General features: G+C 24.9%; 3 protein-coding genes across 3 annotated transcripts; 1 reads left to right on the top strand and 2 right to left on the bottom strand.

The window, feature by feature from the left end:
- Window positions 1-44: 44 nt before the first annotated feature.
- LOC113558086 (E3 ubiquitin-protein ligase sina-like) lies at window positions 45-11,483 on the bottom strand. Its single transcript, XM_026963604.1, has 10 exons — window positions 11,051-11,483; window positions 8,591-8,690; window positions 8,432-8,528; window positions 5,738-6,018; window positions 4,554-4,654; window positions 4,161-4,466; window positions 1,072-1,300; window positions 790-1,002; window positions 598-713; window positions 45-421 (listed from the first exon to the last, which is right to left on the bottom strand). Exons 4-10 carry the CDS (start codon window positions 5,993-5,995, stop codon window positions 157-159), a joined length of 1,488 nt encoding a protein of 495 aa, XP_026819405.1. The 5' UTR covers window positions 5,996-6,018; window positions 8,432-8,528; window positions 8,591-8,690; window positions 11,051-11,483; the 3' UTR covers window positions 45-156.
- Window positions 11,484-13,235: 1,752 nt separating this feature from the next.
- LOC113550485 lies at window positions 13,236-20,840 on the top strand. The gene is made up of 5 exons (XM_026952359.1): window positions 13,236-13,241; window positions 14,487-14,529; window positions 19,185-19,304; window positions 19,545-19,664; window positions 20,241-20,840. Exons 1-5 carry the CDS (start codon window positions 13,236-13,238, stop codon window positions 20,735-20,737), a joined length of 786 nt encoding a protein of 261 aa, XP_026808160.1. The 3' UTR covers window positions 20,738-20,840.
- A 3,467-nt stretch (window positions 20,841-24,307) lies between these two features.
- Window positions 24,308-25,944, bottom strand: LOC113558097 (GDP-Man:Man(3)GlcNAc(2)-PP-Dol alpha-1,2-mannosyltransferase). The gene is made up of 2 exons (XM_026963615.1): window positions 24,794-25,944; window positions 24,308-24,731 (listed from the first exon to the last, which is right to left on the bottom strand). The coding sequence occupies exons 1-2, from the start codon at window positions 25,860-25,862 to the stop codon at window positions 24,400-24,402; spliced, it is 1,401 nt and encodes a 466-aa protein (XP_026819416.1). The 5' UTR covers window positions 25,863-25,944; the 3' UTR covers window positions 24,308-24,399.
- Between the last annotated feature and the right edge of the window lie 1,689 nt (window positions 25,945-27,633).

Raw genomic sequence — 27,633 nt, 5'->3', positions numbered from 1 at the left:
TACATTATATTATACGTATTTATATATTATATTATACAAACACTGAAACACATACATTAAAAAAGTTATAAGTACATACATATTTAATGTTTAAAAAGATCAAAAAATATTACAATTTAACAATAATATTTTTTTCAATAGTATGTATAAACTAGATTATACTGGGATAACTTTAAAAATAACTGGTAGACGACAGTTAGTCCTTCTTCTTATAAAAGGTTCTATCATTTCTTCAGATAAAGAAATTAAGTTTTGTTTTAGACCACTGTGGTTCAACGCATCATCGATTTCCGAAAATGAAAGAGTTGAACTCTCATAAACTAACTTTTGTGAAAATCCACTGCGTTTTTTACGTTGGGTTAACTGTACACAAAATTTAAATTGTTTTGCTTTAACTGCTGGTCCAATCAAATTTACTTGACTGAAAACAATAATAAACATTAAATTAATAATCAATAACTACTTAACATATACAATTTTGGGTTCACATATTCTGTTTAATTATATAATGTTATTTTAGATTAGTTAGTAAAATAAAAATAAATAAATATTATTTTTAAAATTACTTTTTGAGTTAAAAAAAAACAAAATCCTTACATTTTTAATATTCTAGGCGATTCCATTACATGAATGAGTATTGCAAAGTATTCACTCTCTCCTGATAAAAACCACTTTAATGTTTGATTTTCACCATTCAACACAATATCAAGAAACTAAGACAATAATAAAACTTAAGTAAAACATATAATTCGAAAAATTTACATTTATTATTTTTTTTTTAAATTCCACCTGTTCTGATCCAGTTAGGACGTAGTTATTATGATTTTTAATCATATGCGAGTGCAATTCAGAATAGTATCCTTTCCAAGAACAATCAGTGAAAAAACATTGGTATTGTCTACACAAACATTCTTGTTCGTGATTTTCTTTTAGACTAATAAACATTTGCTGCTTGCATCCATATGAAGTATTTTTACAGGGAAACTTTAGCAAATTACCAACCTTAAAACAAAAAAAAACTTGATTATTGAAAATTTTTTTGTAATAATTTAAATATATAAAGTAATTTACTTTTTCCATGTATAGATTGCGTTGTGTGTTGAAATAATTTCTACATGTTGGGCAATTTTCACACATAACTATACATTTATTACAAATTAAATGTCCATGCAAGCATTGATAAATGGGAGAAATAATGTGTTCAAAACATACAGGACATTCAAATAAACGTAATAACTGACCATTAAGGTCTTCATATGTTTCTGGATGTTCTTCAACGCGTACTAGTGATGTTCTGGATCTATATAATTTTAAATAAAATTTATTATGATTTTAAGCAATCAGTTTGAAAATAATTAAATTATACAGTGATTTTTTTATCATAAAACACTCGTTTTCAAAAAATATTCATGTTTTTGAAAACATTTTTTATTCTTATATTTTTTTTAAGTTTTTTACTTTTTTGAATGATAACATAGTTTTAATTTCATATTCCTAAGCAGAATAATTTTCTGAGTATTTTGATACATAAAAATTGAATTTAGGGTGAGTAGTTTATGAGTTATAAGTATTTTAAGATTTGATGCGCGGAGTGGAGTGGTATCCCACAAAATGTTTGTCCACTACTCCGCTTGCCAAAACTTTAAATATGTACAACTCATAAATTCTATTTATATATTTTTTGAAACAATGAGTGTTTTATGATAAAAGAATCACCATGTATACTTTAATTTATAAATTAACTAAAACAATAAAAAATATTAGTTTTTAAAAACTTAAATTAACATTATAATTTGTAATTACATATTATATTTGTGCTATGCACTATTGTTAAAGGGCACAGCCCCGTAAATCTTAATAAATAATAAATTATACAATTATTATTTAGGTAGTATATGAATATGTTGTACATTCTAACGTCCTAGTATTGAACATTCACGATACTACTTTATGTCTTGCTTATCCACAATGGGAAATGTAAAAGAATTTGTTATAATTATTTATTTTTTTTTATTTTTGTAAGAATTCCACGTAAAATTAAAATAAAAGGAGGGAATAGCTTAAAGACCAACAAGTCTGAGACAAGAAGAAAGGCAAAACCAGGTGATAAAATCATAATGCATACGAGTCTGCGTTAAGTGAGACATTTTATGTCTTTACTTTCCTACCTATACGTCAATTATTTTAATTTATATGTTAACAAGTTACATTATTAGGAGACGTAATGCTAAGTAGTGGTCGGTGGTGTGTAAAGTAGGATATATAAGCAAACGTTTGTACATTGGATACGTTTCTCATGAAGACACCGTCAACACACTTCATATTTCGAATATATATAAACACACTTAACCCGGGGTCTACATGGCAATCGTGGTATCCATGGCAATTACATAACGCTTTTCGTGGACACTTTTTCGTGACGGTTTTTTATTTAACTTATTGGTTATTACTGTGTATTGCAGATTTTAATGTAGGATGAAAATTTCTCGAGATTGTTTCACTATTATCATGAATAGAATTAACTACTTCATCAATTCTAAATGAATTATTAGCTGTCTCATTTTCTATATTATTTAATTTGAAATCAATTGTTCTATGAACTGAACCATCATCACGTACATCAGAACGTATAACATATCTGAGCAGAGGTGGGCTAAGATTAGTGTTATCAGTAAAGCCACTGTAAAATTTGTGAAAAAAAATATACTTTTAAAACCAAAAAAATATTAAAATATATAATAATTATTGAATTATTACTATTTACTGAAAAATATGTATAATATTGTATCATTGTATGAATAAAACTTATACATAATGGTAATAAAATATTAAAATTTCAGAGTTCTAGGACCACTATAAGAATATGCTGAATACTAAATAAAAAAGAATAAGATACTCAGAAAAGTTAAAAAGTATTTTAAAAAGAGAATAAATTAATGATCTGTAATGACGGATTAATCAAGAACATTAAAAACAATTGACTGGATCTTAAATTAAAGCAATGGCTGTCAAACAATTGTTGGAGCAAGGACATAAACTTTGAATGCTCTTGGAAATCAATATTTGTAAGCTTTTGCACATCTCATTTGAATGTGTGGAGTTTGATGGAAGTAAAAATTTAATAATTCATCAGAGTTCATAATAAAAAGTTATATTTTAATATTTTAATACATCAATAGGTAATAGATAATATTTAGTTTCTTTGGAATAGATATTCATCATGGAATACTTAGTGAATTATAAAATAATTATTTATTTAAATTTATTAGAAACAACTAGGGTATTTAATACCAGCTACAGAAAAATAGGACATCATTTTTTTGATTTTGGTTTTTTCATTGAATTCTTTATTCACTTTTAATAATAACACATTAAACTATAAGATTTTTTAACTATAAGCATTAGATTTTGAAAAGTTTCTCACAAGTTATGATAAAAATTAAAATAAGCTGATAGAGGTATTAGAAAGGATTTTAAATTGGTTTATCAGGTTTAGGGAATAAGATAATTGAAAATTTCCATTGTAAGGGGAAGTAAAAAAGCTTAAGTATTGAGTGTATTATATACGCAATAAGAATATAGTTCTTTTAAAAAGTTAAAATTATTAAATTGAAACCAGAGGACTTTCAAAGTTGAAAAGAACAAATGTAGAGGGAGATATCATTTGGAGTGAATGCTTTAATTAGTATGAATAAAATAAGTATAATTGTTAGAAAATTTAGGATTTCTTTTGTAAATTATGAATTGTTAATGTCTTAGTAATTTTAGAAGACAAAAGCTAAGTATGAGCAAATAGTTAAACATTTTTTATTTCTAAATTACAAAAAGTAATTTGTTTGAGACAGCTGTGAGTAACTTTGCATGAGAGCAAACCTTCCAAAATTATTTCTTAATAGTTAAATACTTAATAAGTTAATTAATAATAAAATTTATAATACTATAGTATAAAAAAATCACAATATCATTACACAACTTTCTCTTCTACCTAATTATTTTTTTTTTTTTAATGCTGCATAAATATATTATACATATTTTTAAATGTAATAGAATGATTTTTGAATGTTTCAGTTAAAAAAAATAAAAAAAAAAAAAAATGAAATAAATAATGTTCTTTAAATTTCATTTGTCCTAAGAATTATTATTACATAAAAGTTACTTACTCATTATTGGAAACAGTATTATGATTATCATCATTATTAGTTGTTAATGGTATTGCTGCAGGCACATTTGGTAAATCATTGTTTACTCCTGTAGCTAGAATTTCAGAAGTATCTGTAGGAGATTCGGACGGTGGACTAAATGGTGTTGGTGACATGATAAAAGGTACAACTCTTGTTCTTGGAGTTTCATTAGGTATATCTAAAGTACTATTTCTATTTTCTTCATGTGAAGATCCTCTATCTTCGCCAGAATCAGCATCATTACGAGATGAAACACTTAAAATACCTTCTTGGCCACGAGCACGACTATATTATATAGAAATAAACGAGTAAAATGTATTTATCAATCAATATTAACATGAAAAATAAAAGAGAAAAAGGATGTTAACTAACTAGACATCATATTGGTCATCACTGTTATCAGGTTCCATTACATTTTCTATTACTTGTACTTCAGGAAGTTCTTGTTCTGGAGTTTGTGATCTACCAGGAGGCTTAAAATAAAATTCATTTTCAATTAATATAAATATCTGTATACTGAGTATCTTACAGTGTCGTAATATGTGAGCTATGATACTTTGTACACATTAAATAAATATGCATATGCATAAATATATTCAAACAACAAATTGTGTCAAAAAAAAATGTGTCCAAGTGGTAAAGTTGTGTAGCAAATGACTAGATAACTACACTGTGGATGCAAAAAAAATGATAGTTCCACATACAACCATTACCATTTCCAGTACTATCATGTCTTCAAGATTGCTAGTGAAATTCAAATTTAGTCTACTCATGTCTTTTCATGGGGAATGAGGGTGGAATTAGGGGTGCGCGATTATAACAATCAATAGATCGATCTAACAAATTTATTTGATTAACAGTTCAAAAAATAAGCAGTCAATAGTCTACTAAAAATCAAAAGTAAATAAAATAAATAAAACAAGTCACATATTGATTTATCAAACCACGATTGATCGATTAATTGTTTAACATATAGTCGATTAACAGCTATGATATAAATCAATATAATAATCAATTAATCGATTATTAAAAAAAACAAATAATCACACACTCCTAAGAAGAATATATATATATGATAAATTGATAACTAATAAGTATTTCCAAATTCAGTAAACAGATAATAAGAGACAAAAATAAATTAACATTTAATAACATTGGTTTGGTGATAAAATATTTACGTAACCAAGGTTATATAAGTATTTTTTTTCTCTTTTATAAATCTTTAATTTCTCATTTTCTACAATTATTTAAAATATATATTAAATAAAATTGTGAAGTGTATAATTCTGTTTCAAACCTACTCTTTTCTCTACTCAAAATCTTTAGATAATGCAAGGATAATCTATGTAACAATTATAAACCTAAATAGTCTGATCAATAAGTGATTTACTCATTTAATCATTTGATAAAAAATCAATTATTAATTATAGTTTAATATTCAAACTACACATAAGTATCATTGTATATAAAATACATATGTATTTGAATCATATATCTAGTTATCACATACTATCAGTTCAAATATAAAATTAAAAATATATATTTATTAAGCTTACATGATCATTATAACCTTGGTTTGTTGATGAAACATTAACAAGCCTATTGGTTCTTCTTGTAACACCGGAGGAAGTATTTCTTGGAAAGCTCCGGTTTATTAATACATAAGGTTGATCTGCAAATTTCCTTGACCGTCTTACAGATCTAGCGTGTTCTGGTCTATGATCATAGCCAACATGTCTTAGTACAATATCTTTTCTCCAAAAAGTAAGGTTTAAACCGCTTCTAGTATCGTCTTCTTCACTTTCATCATTCATTGATACACTAGCTACTTCATTACCTAAAAAGTTTTTTAAATTTATGTAAAGCTTAGCTTATAAACTAAGTTTATATATTGTTATAAATTATAATACATGCATTATTATTCTTTCTATATTTTTATTAAATAAATAATTCATTAAAAGTGGTTATATCACAAAAATATTAAACTAATTTAATATATTTCAATTTTTTTAAATACCTACATAAATAATTTATATGATATGCAAATCACATTAATAATAAGTTAACTAAAATGTTCATATACATAACATTCATTATACAAAAATATATTTACTCAATGTTAAAGAGCTTGTTTGAGTATTAGGTGGTGTATTATTCAATGGAATTTGCCTAGCTGCTGTTATTTGTTGAGTGTCTGAATCAGTAATGGTAAATCTAACAAAAGGTGATCGATTTCTTGTAGCATCTCCATTTACCGTATCTAAGAGACATTTGGAACTTAAAATAATGTTTCCTAATGATAAATCTTTGAAATTAAGTCTTTTTTTGTTTTTTCCTAATAATTTTTTCCTAGTTTTGATGGTTTAGTCTATTTAAGTTGTATAGTATAGTAAGAGTGCTAATATAGTTATAAGTTTCCTGCTTGCTGATAACAGACTATATTTAAAAGAATTGCTGAATTAATTTTCTAAATACATTTTTAAGTGTCAGTAAAAATAAATTAAATTTATAGCATAAAATAATAAAATCAATTTTTATTTTCTATGTTAATCTCATTGATGAGATAAATAATTTGTAGGCCTAATTTTTCTACACATTATAAAGGCATGATAAGTAGGGTCTAGATTTTTAGGTTTTTTTTAATAGTAAGAAAGCATATACAGTTTTAAAGATTAAAAAATGTTGACAACTTTTTCAACATTAAATTTATAGAGAAGTTATATATCATTAACAATAAAATAAAATAATAATTTTCTTTATGTTCTAATGAATTTGTGTTCTATTTTTATTATTATTATACGTTTTCATTATTCGCAATTTTTTTTTTTTTTTTAATACTACTTAATAATAATTTTTATAGTTATAATATTTTTTTAAATTGTAATTTGTTTATATTTAATTAGTAAATATATAGGCTAAGAAAATTAGTGAACGTTTTTGTTTTATACAATTCCTTCAGTGGCATATGTAAAAAGAACAATAGTAGTTACATATATACTTAAGATTATTAAAATTATCTTTTTATCTAATTATATTTTATACCATATTGTCCAAACCTGTCTACAGAGGGAATTTTAGGGGTTCAACCCCCCCCTCCCCCCAAAATTGTTAAAGTAGAAACATTTTTATCATTCATTAAAATGATAATAAAATAATATAATATAGTAATTTGAATTCATGTATTATCAATATTTTAAATTAAAATTGATTATGAATACGTGCTTGATATTGTCCCAGATACAATTTCATGATATTCAATAAGGAAAATTAAACTAATTTACAATTATCTAGAACAACGGTTCTCAAACTTTTGTTTACGTACCACTTAGGTATATTATCTATCAGTCACTACCACTAATGACTAAAAATAGAATGATCCAAAATCCAAATTGTACAGTTAAATAAATTTTTTTTTAAATAATAAGGCAGTAAAATACTACAACTACAGTATAATTATTTTTTATTTATTAGTTTTTTAAAATAAGATATAAATGGGTTTATTATCCAAAAACGCCCTCCGTGTATCATCAAGTAGTCCAGTGTTTCTCAACCTTTATATTATGGCAACACACTATTAAAAATGTTCATACTTTGTGACACACAATAAAAATAATAAGAATACCTATTATTTTTTTGTAAATATAGTGTCAACAAGTTTGTACATTTAATATTAGTACTTCCCGCGACACGTTTGGATTTACCCGACGTCATACTAGTTGAGAAACACTGATGTAGTCTTTTGCGTACCATAGTTAAAGAATCTTTGATCTAGAAGAAAAGGTTTACGTGGGGAAATTTCAAATATTTATTTTAAAATCATAAAAAATGATTTTTGCATTTCTTCTTGTGAAACTTTTTGTTAAGCATAAAATAAAACATAAAACAAGAATTTATTTTATATAAATATTGTAAAATCTATTAACAATTTTACCTCTACGACGTAACTTTTAGTTTAAAAATTTTTAAAAATACTATATTTTGATATTTATTAATTTTTTTTACATAAAACTTTTTTTTATTTTTAATAGAATAAAAGGAAAATAATAATATCATATTTCAACATTTTTTAACCTAAAAATCCTGACTGGTCATTGGTTTCTCTTAGATAATAGATAGATATTTATTAAAAAGACGAATATAGTTAGTTTAAATTTTTAAATAAATATATTATGGTAGAAATTAGAAATGTTTTTATTTAACTTGATTTGACTAGTTAAAATATGTGAACAAATAATTTTAAAATAACTTACTCCTCCCTGCATTTTGTGTCGTGCTACTTAAACTTTCATCATAGCTATTATCTCTTGAACCTACGAACTTGCTCGTTTTGTTCCATATTTATTGTATCTAAAATAATTAAAACAACAAATAAAAATGTCAAATTAATTTAAATTACAAATAACACCAACCTGTTAACACTGGAGGCATAGATAAATGATGATGGCTATTGAACACTCGACTAGGTCTTTCCATACGGTTAAGCTCCTCTTCCAAATCAATCTATAATAACTGATACGTTATTATTCATATGACCTATACAATTTGGTATGACTCTAATACTTTACTAGATATTATTTGTCCAACAAAAGAATAATTCAAATAACTTAGATTGTCTAACTATAATAATATCAATATATACACTATTCAAGTGAACAAACTTAATAGCCACCCGCTTAAGGTGAGTAACAATTTGGAAACACCCATTCATCAATGCCACACAGTCTGTATGCCTATCATGTAGTAATGCCACCCCTTTAGTACATAAGTTTGTTTCTTGACTTTAATAAGACAGGTATACTAAATTAGCTAAATACCAACATGACCATTGTTTTATTTTTGGATAAATTTAAAAAAAAATAAAAATAATAATAATAATAAATAGAGCCATCAATAATATAATTTTATATTTCTGGAGAGTAGAGAAAAATTAATATCATAGGTAACTAAACACTAATTTAACAAGAAAATAACAAACAAATACCTAGTGGCTTCTTCTTCATAAATAATAGTACAATATTACAAGATAGTATTAGGTAATTCAAGTAATAAATATATATATTTTTTTTTAATATATGCCTTATTAAACAAAATATTTTTCTATAATAAAGACATGTTTATAAATAATGAATTCAAAATTTGATAAATTATTATATTTATAATATAAACATTAATTAAACAAAATATTAACAGACAAAATATCCAAATATATCCATTTTTCTGAAAATTACACTTTACTTTCTAATAAAATATTAATATATTATATTATAATACATAAATTACGTTAATAATAATAATATCACAAAATATACTGCACACATATTAATCAAATAGCCATTGTTAAATAATATGAAATAAAACATAAAATAATATTATTTTCTAATAAAATTAATTCGTTTTTCCAAAAATAAGTGCATTACACTTAACTTGTTAATAAAATTAGCTCAAATACTCAAATAATTTTCAAGCATTTAGACAAGAAAAATAAAAATTCTATGAATAAAAAATATTATAATAAAATAGTAAAGAATCTAGGAACTAATCCGGTTTCTACTTATTAGAAAGTGAAGTGTAATGCACTAATTTTCGGAAAATGGATTAATTTTATTAGAAATAAGTTAAAATTTTCTATTTTTAAAAATAGTTTTCTAAATTTTTAATAATGTAGTTATTTTCTTAGCAAATTATTTTACATTTTATTTTATAATATTTGACTATTTGACTAATGTGTGTGCAGTATATTTTGTGATATTATTACTACTAATATAATTTATGTACTAAGTACAATATAATATATTTATATTTTATTAGAAAGTAAAGTGTAATGCACATAGGCGTGCCCGGACTTTAATTTCCGGTCAAGCATGGAAGAATTAGTGCCTCAATACTTGGATACTGCACTTAATTTTTTTTTAACACATACATTCTAATTGTAGATTTAAAACTGTATAATATTTATATACCTACACAAATAGAATCAAGTTGTCTGTGCACAGTGCACACAACATTAATGTGCTAGACATAGGTACTTGTATATTTTTGGAGTTAAAAATAAAATAACATATTATATTAATATATACCTAAATACCTAATGCATATTTTTATACGTAACTATACATAAAAACTTAATAGGTAATATATAAATGTATAATTATGAAGTAATTTTAATAAAAGGAGTATAAATTAATTTTCCATAGGCGATAGGCCAATGTCTATACTATAGAGTATAGACTCTTTAGTACCTCTATCAACATGATTGGTACATATTTTGACATTTTGTGCACAAATGCACATGTTTTAGTCAGATAAATAAATCAATATAAATTATGTAATGGTATACAAATATTTTTAATTTTATTTCAGTATTACCACAAATACAATTTTCATGATCTTCACGAACCACAAATATATTGATACGAGTTAAAAATAATATACAACTTTAAAATTTTACTATGTCCCTAAGATTCCAGTTTAGCCGAGGCTCATCCAGCTTGACCCATGCGCATACCTATGGTGATACACTTATTTTAGGAAAAACGAATACATTTGGATATTTAGGTTTGGATATTAGGTTCGTGGATATTTTGACCGATTATCAAACAAAATACTCTTCAATAGTTCAGTACATTTATTTTTAATCAGCTTTAGTGATTAGGTTTTAGACAAACCAAAAAATTAATTGATAATATAGGTTCGACTAAGAAACATGACAAATATTTTAAAACAAAATTCATAACTAACAACAATTATGTTCAGTATTAAGTACAGATACTTATACCAATAGTTGAATCTAAAAATAAATATAGTATATAACTACATTAAAGAACAACCACTAAATACTAAATAACTAATAATATATATATAGTACATACTCTACTAGAATTATTAGATCGCCAATTGATTAGTTGTATGTCCACAGATTCGTTTTCGTCGGCAGACATTTTCATACAAGACTTAATGTTAAAACTACATCACACCGATGTTGAATAATATTATACCTTTGCACTTAATATATAATATATTAAATTGAATGATAATTCAGGGTTCAAAGATTTCACTTCAATAGTTATTAGTATGATTGTATATTTGTATTAGTATCATACTATAAAAGAATAATTTAAAATAAATATTAACTTAATAATTTATTCTGTGATATTATCATCAACATTAATTAGTTAGTATCATTATTCATTATACTTTTTTTCAACATCACAAGTCATAACTCACATGTAATTTAGACCTAAAATTCTAAAACGTGTTTACCGAAAGCACTACACAAACGCAAAGGCGAAATATGAAATGTAATAATGTGCTTTAGTATTTACTAAATGAATGTCGCAGACGACGCCAACTCGCAACCAAGATGGATATTATAACCACAATAAACCACCTTTTTCAGTGCTCACAACATAAATCTATCGCCGTATCAACACTATTAACTCAGTGCATGTCGTAAATGCTATACGCAGGTCTGCCACAGAATATAGATCACGGTGCTCGGGCAGTTGGGCGGGCAACGGTGTGTACAACAAACCATGTGTACCATACAGATATATAAAAACCAAGGGGAATTTCTTATATTGTAAAACGCTAATAAAAGTTGCGTTCACTAGGACGGGGAGCGCTTGCTGTACCGACCGCTGAAAAAAGAATGTGCTTCGGTCGCCGCGGCCACAAATGGATCTTCGCAGGAAAAATTCAAAATTATTCCAATATGGCGTCATTACACTGTCATCACACAATGTATTGCTTATCACGAAATAATTTTAAATTTTTATTAAATCATTTATATGATATTTATAAATAATATTTATAATTACACCATGAATAACCAAATATATATTTGAATTCAATTATGAATTAAATTATAACTTCTAAGGTATTCAGTCACTTGACAGAATGCGTGGAGGATACAAACCAAGTATTTTATTTGTATAATAATATTAATAATTAAATTACAACAAATTGAGTGTTAGAATAATGTTTTAGAAAACTTATAATAGGTATAATGCATATAATATTATATAATATAAATCACACTTCAAGTAATACATTAATACATAATAGAACACATAATTATAATTAAAAATAAACATATATATATATATATAAAATAAGTAGCGAATATCACATCTTGTTATAAAATCTAATGAATACTATAATATAAAACATTTTGTTCAAACAAACTGTCATTTATCACTAAAGTCAATAAAATAATAATAATTAAAATAGGCGGATTGCCCAGCACAAGTATCGCTTTGCACTGGTTGATGACTAATTGTTAGACACTCAATTACCGTTATTTTATTTATTTTATTTATTTTCATTCAAAAAAAGCACCGGGCAAACGATGCGATATGTATCCAATCCGCCGTAGGACTGTATTGCTTAGCCAGGTATCAATTTGCACCGGTTAGTAATGAACAGATGAATTTGTTTGACTCAACTTTAATGCACTGATTTGGGAATTGGGATACCTTTGCTTGTTTATTTTCATCCAGTAATTAGTACTCAAAGGTAATAATAAATGAATAAAAGATTTTTTTTCTTATTTTACAAATTTCAAAACATCTTATGTTTTATGACTTAATTATATCGTACATATTTTTCAGTGGAGGGCTGAACTGTTTTCTGGGGGAGATAGAGCCCTGCTTTGCCCCCCTCTTGGTGCCATGTTTGCAATAAAATTTTTAAAACGTCTACGAGAATTATGTCACATTATTTTTTTTAAACACTACAAAATACAAATGTATAAATAAGTAGAGTTGGTAATTAGAGTTTGAATATGATAAATTAATGGAAAATATGCAATTTTCAAAATATAAATTGTCCCTATTACTCTTTCAAAATAAAATAAAAATAATGTTTTATACTATGTTCTGGTTTGTTGTTGCTATAGTGTTATAAAAAAACCATTACAAATATTTTCTTAACAACAATATATTTTTATTTTTTGAATATAACAATAAATAAAACATAAAATTTGTAAAATTAAAATCTGCTATAATCAGTAATTGATAAAATTAATTTAACATTTATTTGAAAATTGGTTCCAGTATGAAAGTAAATCATTCTCGAAATGGAAGTGAAATATTGTTGAATCAAAGCTCCAAAGGATATATATTAGTAACATTTAACATTTAGTAAAATATTTAAGTCACAGAAATGTATAACTGTATAAGTGTAGGTACCTTTAACCGTTTAACCACATATTAAAATAACAGTATGAGTATATAATAATTAATAAAAATGTATTAAAACATGACTGCTTAGATTATACATTATTATATTAATAATTAGAAGGTATGTATTAGACATTAATACATTAGTATACCTAATAAGAAACAGTTAAATTACAAACAAATTACCTATAAATACTAGAGACAAGGGTGTGGTATAAGCACTCCCTTAAAGATATCCCTGAGTATCTATCATGGACTTATTATCTTTAATACACAAAGTTCTCAAAAATTAATCATTCTAATGTTGATTAGATTTTAGATACAAAATTTTCAAAACAATCATCTAACATTCTAATGCAATTCCCAGGAAAAAAGTTTTTGTGGTCTTTGTTTAAAAAATAAGTTATTATCATCACAGGACACTGCTTGTATAGAAAAATCTAACTTAAAAAAAAAAACAGTCCTTAGGTATACATAAAAATTCAAAATATTAAAATTTGAATAATTTTATTTTTAAAGCATAATAGGAATGAACATTTTAATTATTTCATTAATTTCAATATAAATATATAAATACTCTTATTATATATTTTAATGAATATTATAGAATACATTCAACATTGTGTAGTTTAACCTATACATAAATATAGTATATATTACCATAGATTAAATTTATTTAATCTATGATACTACTATTATTGTAATGTATAAATTTTTAAACAGTTTATGACTGTCATAGTGGATTCCTGAAAGATATCATCTTTTTGAATTTTTTGTTGTTGCATTACTATATTAATATGTTTTTATTGATAGGTACCTATTTAATTATTTTACATGGGTTGGGTTCTTATTTTTATAATTATTTCATAAATTAATTTAATTAACTAATTATGATATCATAATTTTTAAATAAAAATAAAATTAAGATATCTTCTATAAAGTGTAATTAGGTTTGAATATTTTGTTACATCATTTAATATAAATAAAAAATAAACAAATTGGAAATGATTATAAAGTATATGTATTGCATATTGTCTTCTTAGATCTTGAATCTTGGTCTTGATTGACTTTATGTAATGTATTCATACATTTTAATAATTAAAATAAATTATTATTTGATTTATAGGATGTACAAAACGATCAAAAAGATACTGAAAATTGCTTGAAAAGTATGTACCTATTGTACCTATACTCTGTCCAGCGAGAGAACGCCCCTCAAACCTGTCCAAAATCAGTTTTTCTGCGCATTCCCCAATGATACCCAGCCATAAGCGAACCAGTTTTGATAGTACGATGACGCGGGGGAATGGATGTGCAGAATGGATGCGTTCTCTCGCTGGACAGACTATATATAGTATATAATATTATGTTATCAAAGAGGTACCCACGGACTAACAGTAAATAAAAATGGCATTACCTATGTTAATACAATGATAAAAAATGATATTCTTACAATTATAATATTTCAATTTTTTTATATAATCTTTATTAATGGCAATATCACTTTAGGAACCACTTACAATAATCAACTGTAGATGAAAAAGTAACACGAATTGCGTCCGGGACATAATTCGTTAAAAAAAAAACCTATTTTTTGTACGTAATTTGTATGTACCTCAAAAACTATATTCTTTTCTTATCATATTCATATGTGTGCATAGTTTAGTAAATATATTCACTATCTTTTAGTATTAGCAAACTGCCAAAAATACTATTAAAAATAAAATAAATTAATTGCCAATCGTCATTATTTTGTATACATTATAAGATTTTCAAAATGTTAACTATTATTTTTGCTGGGTCGAAAATGTTACATAAGATTCTTTATAATTTATTATTATAGCTATTTAAAAATGTATATTAACAATTTTTTTTATAACTGTTTGAAGTTTAAATTTGGGCGATATTACATTACATCAACAATTAATAACAATTATATAATTGTTTTAAAATAAATTAAAAACAGTTGCGGTGACTTAATATGTCAGGTATTTTATAAATTTTACAATAAGTAATGGCATTTTAAAAAGATGTAGATTAATTTTTAGATATAGCCTACATATTTATACCATTAACCAATTCATTTTTACATTTTACAGTAAGATACTAAGGAGGTAATGCAGTACATATTGACTATTGAATATTGACTCAAAAATTAATAACAATAATATATACTGGGCAATTCTCGTATCAAACAACACTCATTATTTCAAAAACTACATATGTTTTTGAAAATATTTTTTTTTTCATAACTTGAAGTCAATAAATAACGTTTTTCTAAAAATATTAATTTTTTTCGAGTGTATACAATGATTATTTTTAGATCATAGATACCTATAGACACTTTGGTTCCTTACAAAAATAGGCTTTTGAATAAATAAAGTATTAGATTAACATTAACCTATAGGTAAATACTTTTTGGTTTTTGAGGAACTGTATACGTCTAAACTATATAAAATAATGTATTTTGTAATTAATTGTCTAGATACTACAGAGACTAAAATTAGGGTACTTTGCTACTGCATACCTAATTCCATAATTCCACACATAAAAATATTTTAAAATGATAAACATAGACCTAGTAGTGCACAATGCACATCATGCCACATATTATATAACTTAGTTGCATAATTATTATTGGTACTTTATTACTAAGTACGTTTTAAATGCGTTATGCGTGTAATATAAGTACGAACTAAAATCTAAAAGTTTTAAGTGCAATTTTTAGCAATTTTATTGAATTTACTCATTTATATATACAACTATTTTAGTTATATAGTCGACACTCAACCGTTGTAACATCTATGTTATCTTATAAAATAAACATAATTTCAAGTTAGTAGATAAAAAATAATTTGTGAAATATGACTATTTAACAATTATGCGTTATATTGTTATAATTTGTTCTTCAGCTACTTCGAATAGAATTCTGAATTATATATATTTATATTTTTGGTAGGTAGAATTTTAGATAATAACAGTAAATTTAAAACATTTATAATAAAACACTGTTATTTTTTAATGCAATTTTAATATTTTAACTTTTTTAAGTGTAATACTGCAATCAATTTTACTAATTTTATAGTACTGCAACATCCTTGCTCTACTAATTAATAATTTCCAATAATCAATATTGAATATTAATCAAATAACAATTTATTAAATCCAAAAATATACTGCACACTAGGCCCTGGCCCCTGAGATACTATTATTATAAATGAAAAATTAAATGATACATTACTTGCTATTAATGCTAATAATACATATTATTATCAATTATAGGATTTAAGCAAGAATACAATAATTTAATGAAACAAAAAAATGAAATTCAGTCCGTTCAAGATTCAACAAATAATATTGTTATTAAAACATTATCACCTAAAATCTGTAGCAAAAGTATTGAATCAAGTAATATTAATTTATATTCTTCAGATGAATTTTCGATATCAAACCTAACTGATTTGAGTTCAAACAGTACATTAGAAGTAATAGAAATTGATAATAATACAACGAGTGATTCAAACTTTAATATATGTAAGTTTAAATAATAATACATATCATATACAATTTATTTAAGACGCTTCACAATGCACATAATAATAACAACCTACCAAGATTCAAATAAAAAATAAAAAGTTGTTTCTAAAATGTTTTAATTATACTATTCGTAATTCATATTAAACATAGTAGTATTCATAATATTTATTCGTTTAGAAAATCAAACAATTTTTTTTAACTGAAACACAAATTTTGTAAAAATTTAATCCTAAAATAAAATAGTTAAAAATACTAATAGAAAGATTTTGATTTACATGATGATACTCAGTAGTATATAGCATTGATTTTATAATATAAATTATATTATATTGATTATAAAACCAATGGAAGTAGGTATAATAAATGTATTTATCATTAGAATATTGATTATTGCCTACCTATATATTTTTGATATATTTTTATTGCAATAAAATCAGTATTGTAAAAAAAAAAATGAGAAATGTTGTATTATACAATTCAAAGGTTTTTAATTTGTAAACAAGTATGTATTATCATACAAAAGACGAAAAAAAAAATTTTAAATATCACAAAAAGGACCGAAATATTTTTTAAAAATAATAATACCATGACTATAAAATGTTAATATAAATATTAAATAGTGACAATTAGTGAAATTTTCAAATATACGTTTATTCATTTGTTTATATTACGACAAGAAAACAAAATCGATTTTATTTAAAACCATACAGTTTTGTAAACATTCCTATTTTTTGATAATTATTTTTGTTATTTCCTAAATATTTTTAAAATTATACCTGATCGTTCTTAATTTTAACTACTTAAAGTACCAATTAGATCCAATTTCAAACAAGAATCCAATCAATGGTATTGCTCCAAAAGGTGACAGCAGACAAAAAATACACATCGTTGTAAACCAAATACATTTGTTGCTCAACTCTAAAATTAAATAGCAAAGCGTATTTTTAAAAACCACAAAACCATGATTCAAAATATGTCCCATCTATAAAAATCTATAATGACGTCTCTAATCCATTGGAGCTAGATAAATTGAGTCCGAAATACCGTTTTTGTTGTAAACAGTCCCGGATTTGGAAAGGTATAAGATAAACTAAGTTCCTGGTTATAATAGGTTTAGTTTCCAAAATGGAAAATTTTCTTACTCACTTTTACAGGCTTAATACTATCTGTTATGTTAACACAACTGGCGTGGTTAAAAATGTACTTTTTTTGTTTTTAATATCTAATATAATTCACTAGCAAGTTGTACATAAAAATCACAATTAATTAAATATATAATATACAAATTCAAGTCAATTTTTTTTTTTTTTATTACCATTTATTGTTATTATGTATACACGGTAAAAATTTATTTGATATGTTCTTAACAAATTCAAATCTTGAAATATTTTTATTTTCATATTTCAACATTTCTTGTCTCAAAATAAATTTTTTCTATTGTTATTTTTTTCATTTTAATCACCTCTTTGTTACGTATTTTTTATACATGTATCTATTTGAATATAATATTCAAGTAAGCAAATCGATAATCATTAATTATTGACTAGTCACTATACAGTACTCATTGAATGTAGAGACTTTATTTTCAAGTAGGGGTACATCGTCGTTATTTATAAATTATTCTTCCGAAAAATATTATTACTCAGGACTCTGTTTTACAACTAAATGATCTATATTATAGACATATGTAATCATAGATTTTTTACCATACTATGATTATTTAATGTATATAATACCAGTTATAAGTTGTGCATACGAACGAGTATTATCTAAGTTAACTATAGTAAAAATAAATTCAGGTGTAGAATACACCAAGACCGAATGATCTATTGTTACTGAACCAGAATTAACATCTAGTGTTAATATTGGCAAATTTAATGCTATAGAAATTAGAATAATTAATTTATATTTTATTTATTATCAATGGCGTATCCAGAATTTTTTTAGGGGGAGGGAGTTCACACACTGTCTAAAATTGTATAAGACATATTGTAAAATGTATTCACGTATACGTATACAAAAAAATATAAATTTTTAAAACAAAAAATAGTAAATATGGCCAACAAGGGAGGGATAGCCCCCCTGAATACGCCACAGCATTAATTTTCAGTTTTTAATTAATAAGAAAAAAAAGTATATTAAAAAAAATTTAATTGCTCCAGAAATTTCAGTCTGCACATCTATGCCTATTATGCACATTATTATAAAATATTAAAATAAATAAAATACAAGCTATGTTAATACAATATGAATAAATTATTTCACGTATTCTTTATTTATTTTATAGCTCAATACATTGATAAACAAGACAAATGTAACAAAGAAAAAATAGAATGTCTTCATGCTGAAAGTATAATAAAAAATGAAAAAAATCGAAAAAGTGACAATTTTCAAATGTATGAAGAAGGTAATAAATTAAAAATTGCATAAGAAAATTTAGTTTCTATTAGGTTACAAAATATTAGGTAGGGAAATCAATAGTATAATAAGTTACTCATTCATAATTATGCTATGTACAATACCAGTGTATTAGATATTTAAACATTTAGATACAACAAATGTAATGTATACATATGTATTACTGTTTTAGGTAATAATTAATAACTAATACTAATTCAAAATTATTTCATGAATTCTTTATTTATAGCTACACGCATTGCTAAACACGAAAAATGTAACAAAGAAAAAATAGGATGTCTCCACGCTGAGAGAATAATAAAAAATGAAAAAAATCGAAAAAGTGATAATTTCTACAAGTATGAAGAAGGTAATTAAAAAAAAAATATTTTAAACAATCTTTATATACAATTTTCTTTCTAACTACATACATTAAATTCAATATTTACGAATTGCGAATAATCTGTTTTTAAAGACATTTAAAATATGTTCAATTTATACGGTTATACTCGAAAATTAAAATAGTATCATTAGTATCTTTGATATTGTTAAATAATTGTTTGTAGACAGATAAGATATAAACAAACATTTATTTGTTTTCGTAATTTAATATAATTTTCATCGTTCATTTTATTACTATATCTATATCTTTAAATTATGTATCATAATTATTATTTAAAATACTACACTTAAATTAAATAAGTTTCTACCTAATTAGTGAGACTATGAGTTTAGACCAGGTCTACTGAAAAAACAATATATCCTATATACATATATACATAAATACATAATTACATAAAAGAGAAACAAGATTCTCTTTTAAAATTATAAATATAAAATTCTATTTAATACTAAACTTATAATACCTATATGGTTATATTATGAATTATTTTAGAAACGCAAATAAATACACTTAAATCTCTAGCTACTTCATGTTTTATATTAGATCGCATCAAATTATATGGAATGTTGGATGGACTTAACGATGAAATTACAAAAATAAAAGATCTATTTTCAAACCATTTAAATTCTAATTCATTTTGCAATAAAAATAGTAAATATAATAACCATATTACTAATCAATCTATTGAAATGTCCGCTGGTGAAGACTTTATTGATAATGAAGAATGCCGGTCAACTAAAGAAAATACATTTGTCGAGCAAGCTATTCATAAAAACTCCACTGACCATGACTTGTATCCAAAAAATATATTCAATAAGAATCAGAGTTTCTTAAAAGGAGTTTTTCATGATAATGAGGATGGTATAAATGCATCACAAAATAGGTATACTCACCAAAATGTATATCAACAAGAGAAAGATGATGAGTTTTATCAGATCCAATTGTCAGACATTAAAACTGATAATTTAAATGTTGAACATTTTTTCACATGGCATAACCCATATGTTTGTCAATGTGGAATGATCTATAATACAAATTAATAAGTACATTTAAATTAATTATATTTTTATAAATTTTATATTATTTTTTCACTAATATTATTTAGGATTCCCGGAAAAAAGAACAAGTAAAAAAGAACGCGGAAAAAAGAACAATTTTTAAAAATTTTAAATATATTTATTGATTATATAAATTAAAAAATTATCACTTACCTAGTACTTACCATAGAAAATATATGGTACCTGCGTACACATTTACATTTACACAACCCGCATACACTCACATTGAAATTGCCTACATTAAACTCCTTAAGAGGATGTCAGAACACTGTATTTGTTTTCTCTCTCTAACCCACGTGCAACATAGCAAAATTATTTACGTTCACAACAATCATTACAACGTCTATTACCATAATATTTTTTTAAATTAGAATGAAATGACTTTTTATAACATTTGAAGTTAAGCACATTATCTAGGGCAACTCATAAGCGTTTTATTATATTTTAATTTTAAAGCGAGTTATGATGTATAAACAATTTACAGTTTTAAAATACTCATAACTCGCTTTAAAATAAAAATATAATAAAATACTTATGAGATGCCCTGGAATCTAGATAATGTTTTTAACTTTAAATTTTATAAGAAGTCATTTCACTCTAATTTGAGAAATTAATATAGTTATAGACATTATTGTGAACGTAAAATTTGCTATATGTTGCGCGTAGATTAGAGAGAGACAGCATATACTACACTGACATCTTCTTATTGACCGTCGGTATCTAATCTTTAAGAAAAATGTATAATATTTAAATATTTAGTATAATTTTTAAAATATTGAAATATATTTATGTATTTCTTTTGAAAAATGTAGTTTATTTATTGCATAAAATTATGTGAGAAAATTTAAGCAAATATATCTTTCATTCTTCATCTTTATGTAGGTAAGTACTAATTAGGTTATTAGGTACCTAGTATATTATTATATATTAAATACAATATAGCTTAGTATAATATAGAGTAAGATGCATTTTTATCATAATATGATATTATCATTAATTGATAAATGATTAATAATAATAATTTGATACACATTTTTCGAATAAATGTGCTTAAATAATTATTTTTAATCTTCATAATCAATTAATATTTAATATATTTATTCTTTTTTTATAATTGTTCATTTTTTCTTTTGTCTTTTTTACCGAATACCATTACTTAGTCATTTAGTGTATCATACTAAAATTACAATAAAATCAGTGTGCGTTGGACACTGGGACTGCAGGCGTATTGTGATTGATCCTTAGATCACAATCAAAAACAAATGTATACATAATGCATATGCCATATGTATATATGTTTATATGCATATACAAAATTGTATATATGATCTAAGAGCAGTCACGCCGTTGAAGTTATTTAGTATTTACTACAGTCAAAACCACATAATAATATAAAATATTGTATTAAATAACAAACAAGATATTTTTAAAAAATGCAGAATACTGTCTCATACGTCACTCTTTGAGCTTTCGAACTTTTTATGCCGCTATCTCTAAAGAACCGAAAAATGACTATGGCCAGCCATAGTCCATACTTCTATAGTTCTAATAGTTCTATAGTTTATAAATAAAAATGCTACAAAAATAAGTACCTACCTAATTGAAGTCGTTATTTCGGATTTGCGGATCCGATAAATATAAAATAAACCAGCCAAACAATTCAATCTATTATAACAACACTAGGGACTAGTGTAACTCGATTCCGAGTGTTGTAGAAGCCGCCTTCGAAGTGGTCAAGTGAAAATCGTTTCACCAGAAATTCGGTATATAATTATAGTAATCGGGTAACAGTAATAGTAATTACTGTCTAGAAAACGGTCACTAAAAAATGTAATTAAGTGGATTGTCAGTAAGTTATCACTTAACGGTTATTATTCGGTATAAAAGTTTGTCCCGACGCTTTTTCGGATTCAAAAATATTAAATGCATACTAAAATGGCAATTGAGTGTCTAGCAATCAGTCATCAACCAGTGCAAATCGATACTTGTGCTGGGCAATTTGACCAATGGATTGTCATACCTCCTAACGTCAAAAATCTGATGTAGCGTATTGTAAGAAAAAAAGTTAAAGTCGAACGACGGAAAGAAGTGTTAAGAGAACGTCATACCCGCATGATGATGTCTGTCTTATAAACGTAAGACATAGCAAATTTGCGATCAACAGATTCAATTTTATGCTAGTTAGCTTTAAATTAGAGTCAATTTTTCTATTATCAAACTTAAAGGTAATAATATTATTTAGGGCATCACTAATGATTTTTGATTTATTTTTTTTATACTATGATAAGTACAACTTAAAATAAACCTTGTATTAAATTTTAAAGATTTTTTGGAAAGCCAAATTTTTTTTATTGGCATTTTATGAAAAAAAATTTAGAAAAAATTGTCTGCAAATAGCTTAAAAACAATCAAAATATTTTGAAAATTTAATAGTAAAGAAATAACGCTAATATTATAAATATAATAATAATTTGGTGAAAAGTTCAAGTATTTACAATGATTTGTTTGAGTTATAGCAAAATAAAAAAAAATTGATTTTGTCAAAAACTGATTATGCGTAAAAATTCCCATTTTTGTTATTTTTTTAAAGGTTTTTCCTGACGCTTTTGAAAACTACGGTAAATTTTTATTTTTGACCAAATTTATAGTTATACCACGCATGAACATTGAACACATAATTTATTTTTTAAGATATACGAACGTTAAATTTAAGCAAATAATCTATTTTACATTAGTTACATTACTAACACTTCAAATGCAAAAATTAATTTATCTTTATTACACATTTCAAAATGTTTCGATAACTGAGTGGTCTTTGTCATCTAAGTATATTCATGACAATACAATATTTTGTCTAAATTGTAATCACGAACTCATAACTTCACTGTACTCTATACATTAACACTACTTACTAAACACTAATAATTAGTAATAGAGAGCCTAGGCTCTCTAATTAGAAATATTAATAATATTGTGTATACCCACAGATATATAAACAAATGTGTCATCTGTTTGTAGATCATAGAGTACTTGAGTTTTTTTTACTCTAAAGTCTAACTATACAAGGCATTAAGGCCTGTACCTATCTACCACAAATTAAGATTTTGAGATAATTTAATTGTATATAATTAAGATTCATAGTACCAACTATACCACAAATCATGATGACTTCTATTATGCTTTAATCCTATCTATCAATTATATTTAAATATGATTCTATATAACATATTATGCTAATTTGAAATATTATAAAATGTTTTAAAACTTTCTAACTTCTTACGAATTATCACAACATTAACAACAATACATATTATTTATTAATCAACCCAAAAATAATATAAAATTAAGTTTCAATAATATTTGAAAAAAAAAATTAATAAGTAGTTAATTATTACACAATATACATCATATTTTATGTCTATAGACAATAGACATATAGATATAATATTTTAAATTAATATAATCATTATTGAAATATTAATAATGATTTTAATTATAATATTTTCACTAATTAATAATCATAGTATTTGTAAGTCAAATTAAACTTTAATATCATCAAAAAATATTTTTTTAAAGTGCTGTATGAATTATAATTAATAAGAGATAACAAAATTCATAATTTAACTCTAATTAAAAATAATAAGTTACTTAAATTTTTTTAAACTAAACAATGGTTGTATTGCTCTCAAAAAATTGTCATGAAATTGCTGATTTGAAAACCGATTTACTGATCCCCTAGCAGCTTTTTGTAACGACAATTTTTGAGTATCTGACAACAACAGTGCTTTATGTATAGCATGTGCATATTCTACTTCGTTTGAAGCTAAAAATCCATTTTGTCCAGCGCCATCTTCTATAATTATATCCATTAAAGGTCCACCAGAACGATGTGCAATCATTATTAATCCTGCAGCCATGCATTCTACAACTCCAATACCAAAATGTTCATTCCACATTGCATGTAAGCCAATTAGCCCTGGAAGCATTAATAAAATATTAGTTTCTAAAACTTACACATTATTACTATGATGAATTTACCTTCAGATAGTTCATTTTTAAGTTCATCATAACTGATATTCACTTTAAATCGTACATTATTCTCCAACGACAAATGTTTACATAAATCCATCATATCAACAACTCTCATTTCATCTTCTTGATTTCTTGTTGAACCAACAAATACAAGCTCAATATTTTCCCATACTTGTTCATTCACAATTTGTCTAAGATGATACATGGCTTTAAGTTGTAGTGGATGATCTTTTTCTGGCCTGAATTGTGCTAAACTTATAATTTTCACAGATTTGGTTTTATGTCTTTCTAATAGTAAACATTGTAAATCAGAAGTATCGCATGGAGGATATACTTTGTAAGTGCTTAAGGGCCGCTTCCAAAGTGTATTGATATGATCTTCAGTCCATGAACTATTTACCATAATAGAATCAGCAAACCAGCCAACTAAACCATATAGTTTGGCAAATAATTGATAATATATAAGTTTAATATAAGATATTGTTCTACGTTTTCCTTTTTGTTGAATCACTTTATTCATCATATCTGAACTTATAGTTGGATAATGAACGTAACAACTGACTTTACAACCACAAATTAGAGAAAATAATGGCAGTGTAAATGCATAACCCATAGTATCAATGTATACATCGGGTTGAAATAAACGCAATGCTTCAAACCCTAAGATGATAGATCCAAGGCTTTGTCCTAAAAGAGTGAAATAAGGATAATTTTCGGCTTCCACCCATTTTCTTCTGTGCAGATAAACAAACTCTAAATTATTTGGCAGTGTAATATTAAATCTCTGTTTTGCTCGTTTAATTATTTCTACTGGAGATACTTCCAAGTCCCCAGTATAGATAACAATTTTTACTTTAGGGTATACAGTATTAACAGCATTAACGGCACACCATAGTACACGCTCACCACCTCCACCAGCATTGCAGTAAGGATGGAAAAACGCTATGCTAAATTGAGTTGGACATTTCCTCTTTTTGCTAACGTAATGCCATCTTAACCCAGCAATAGACACAACCAATACAATGAACACCACAATTAATAAAAATATGAAGTATAATAAAAATTGAAAATACATATTTTAAAAAGTTACTAGGTAGTTAATTTTCTTTAAAATATCGACATCAATTATATTTTTATAATCTAGCAACATATTTGAACAAAATAAAAATATATAATCTTACACGTCATGACAGTCATATGAAACTAAAAAAATTTAAAAATTTTAATGTTCAAGCATTTTATTTATTGTTTACTTTTTAAATATTATCAAAGAACAAATAATACATTCAGACATGTTATCACAATATTAATGTGACAGAACCACAGACGGGCATCGGCACGAACTAAGATATCACTAGTATCACTATGTTCATACTATACATCTCAATGGCCCATCACATACTTTATCTGAGTCTCGGTTGATGAAGTGAACGAATACATTTTAAAGTGTTGCCCTATTAAAAATATAAGATATAAATTTATTATTGTACATGCAAAGCTTTTATACAAATCTCACAATGACTTATCCATAGGCGCAATTGGGGGGGGGGGTGCTAAGCACCCACAAAATTCATATTAGTACCCCAAAATTTTCAATAAAATAATCGGATTTTTGACAGATTTATCATTTATTAATATTGAGAGAGATCTAAGCAATAAAATTGATAAAGATAAAATAATAAATATAATTTTTCTATGTCTCAAAGATGTACACTTTAATATAATATTTAAATTAAAATAAAAAATATATTTACCTGTACACTTTAATAATTTTTTTTACTTTCTTAATTTTTAATCAAGTAAATATGGTAATTTAAATTAAAAAAGTCTGAATTTTTAAAACTAAGAATTTTTGTTAAATTGGAAAATGATAAAAATGTAACTCGGTTGTAATGAGTAGGTGGATAATTAAGTTAGCTTTAACATAAAATATTAATGAGAGAGATCCGATATCACACCCAAGCAGTATAACGATTTGAATCCACAAAAACGTCGGCGTGGACAGTCCCAAAATTTCTATTTTTAACTTTACTCCAAAAATATTATAGTTAAAAAGGTGGTTGTTAACTCATTAAAAAGGGATTATCAAGTAGATACAAAATATGAGATTAAAGTTATAAATTTTCACAGTTAAAAAAATAATTATTTTTTGCTAGATTTTCATTTAGTGACATAGATCTCTGAAACTGGAGAGCGGATTTTGTTCCTCAAATAACAAAATTCGCTCTCCTACTTCAGAGATCTATCTCACCAAATGAAAATGAAAATGAAATACATTAAACATATTGCATATAATTAATAAATTTCTAAAAATTGAAAATTCCGATTTCTGACTTAGCAAGCGTTTTTTTTTTTGTGTTATTTTATTATAAACTATTAATAATTATAGATGATAAGTTAATACGATGAATGCATGATTGGTTTTATAAGGGGGGTGTAGGGGGCTTTGGTCAACATAAATTTAGCCAAAATTGCGCCTATGGACTTATCTAGAGCCACTAGAGCTGATGTTAATTTGTAAACAACAAATCCAGCTATATAAATGGTAACTTATTTTGAACAATTACCAATAGTATATTCAATAGGTTTACAAAAATAATCATGATCTATTATGTAGAATTCCACTGCATAATTTTCTAATTTATCTTGTATTCTTATTCAGAAAGCATTAAATCAAATTTATTATTATAACTATTACTATTCTTATTATTAATTAATATTATATTAACAATATCACCAAGCCCATGAATATTTTATTACTTGTAAATTATTTTAATCTATTGCTAATAAATAATAATAATATAATAAACATTGTTTTTTTAAATGTTTTCTTATGGAAATCCTTC

The sequence above is a fragment of the Rhopalosiphum maidis genome, chromosome 1 (genome assembly GCF_003676215.2).
Source record: "Rhopalosiphum maidis isolate BTI-1 chromosome 1, ASM367621v3, whole genome shotgun sequence".
Classification (NCBI taxonomy): Eukaryota; Metazoa; Arthropoda; class Insecta; order Hemiptera; family Aphididae; genus Rhopalosiphum; species Rhopalosiphum maidis.
The sequence above is the reverse complement of the archived record's forward strand: the minus strand, read 5'-3'. Positions and strand labels throughout refer to the sequence as shown.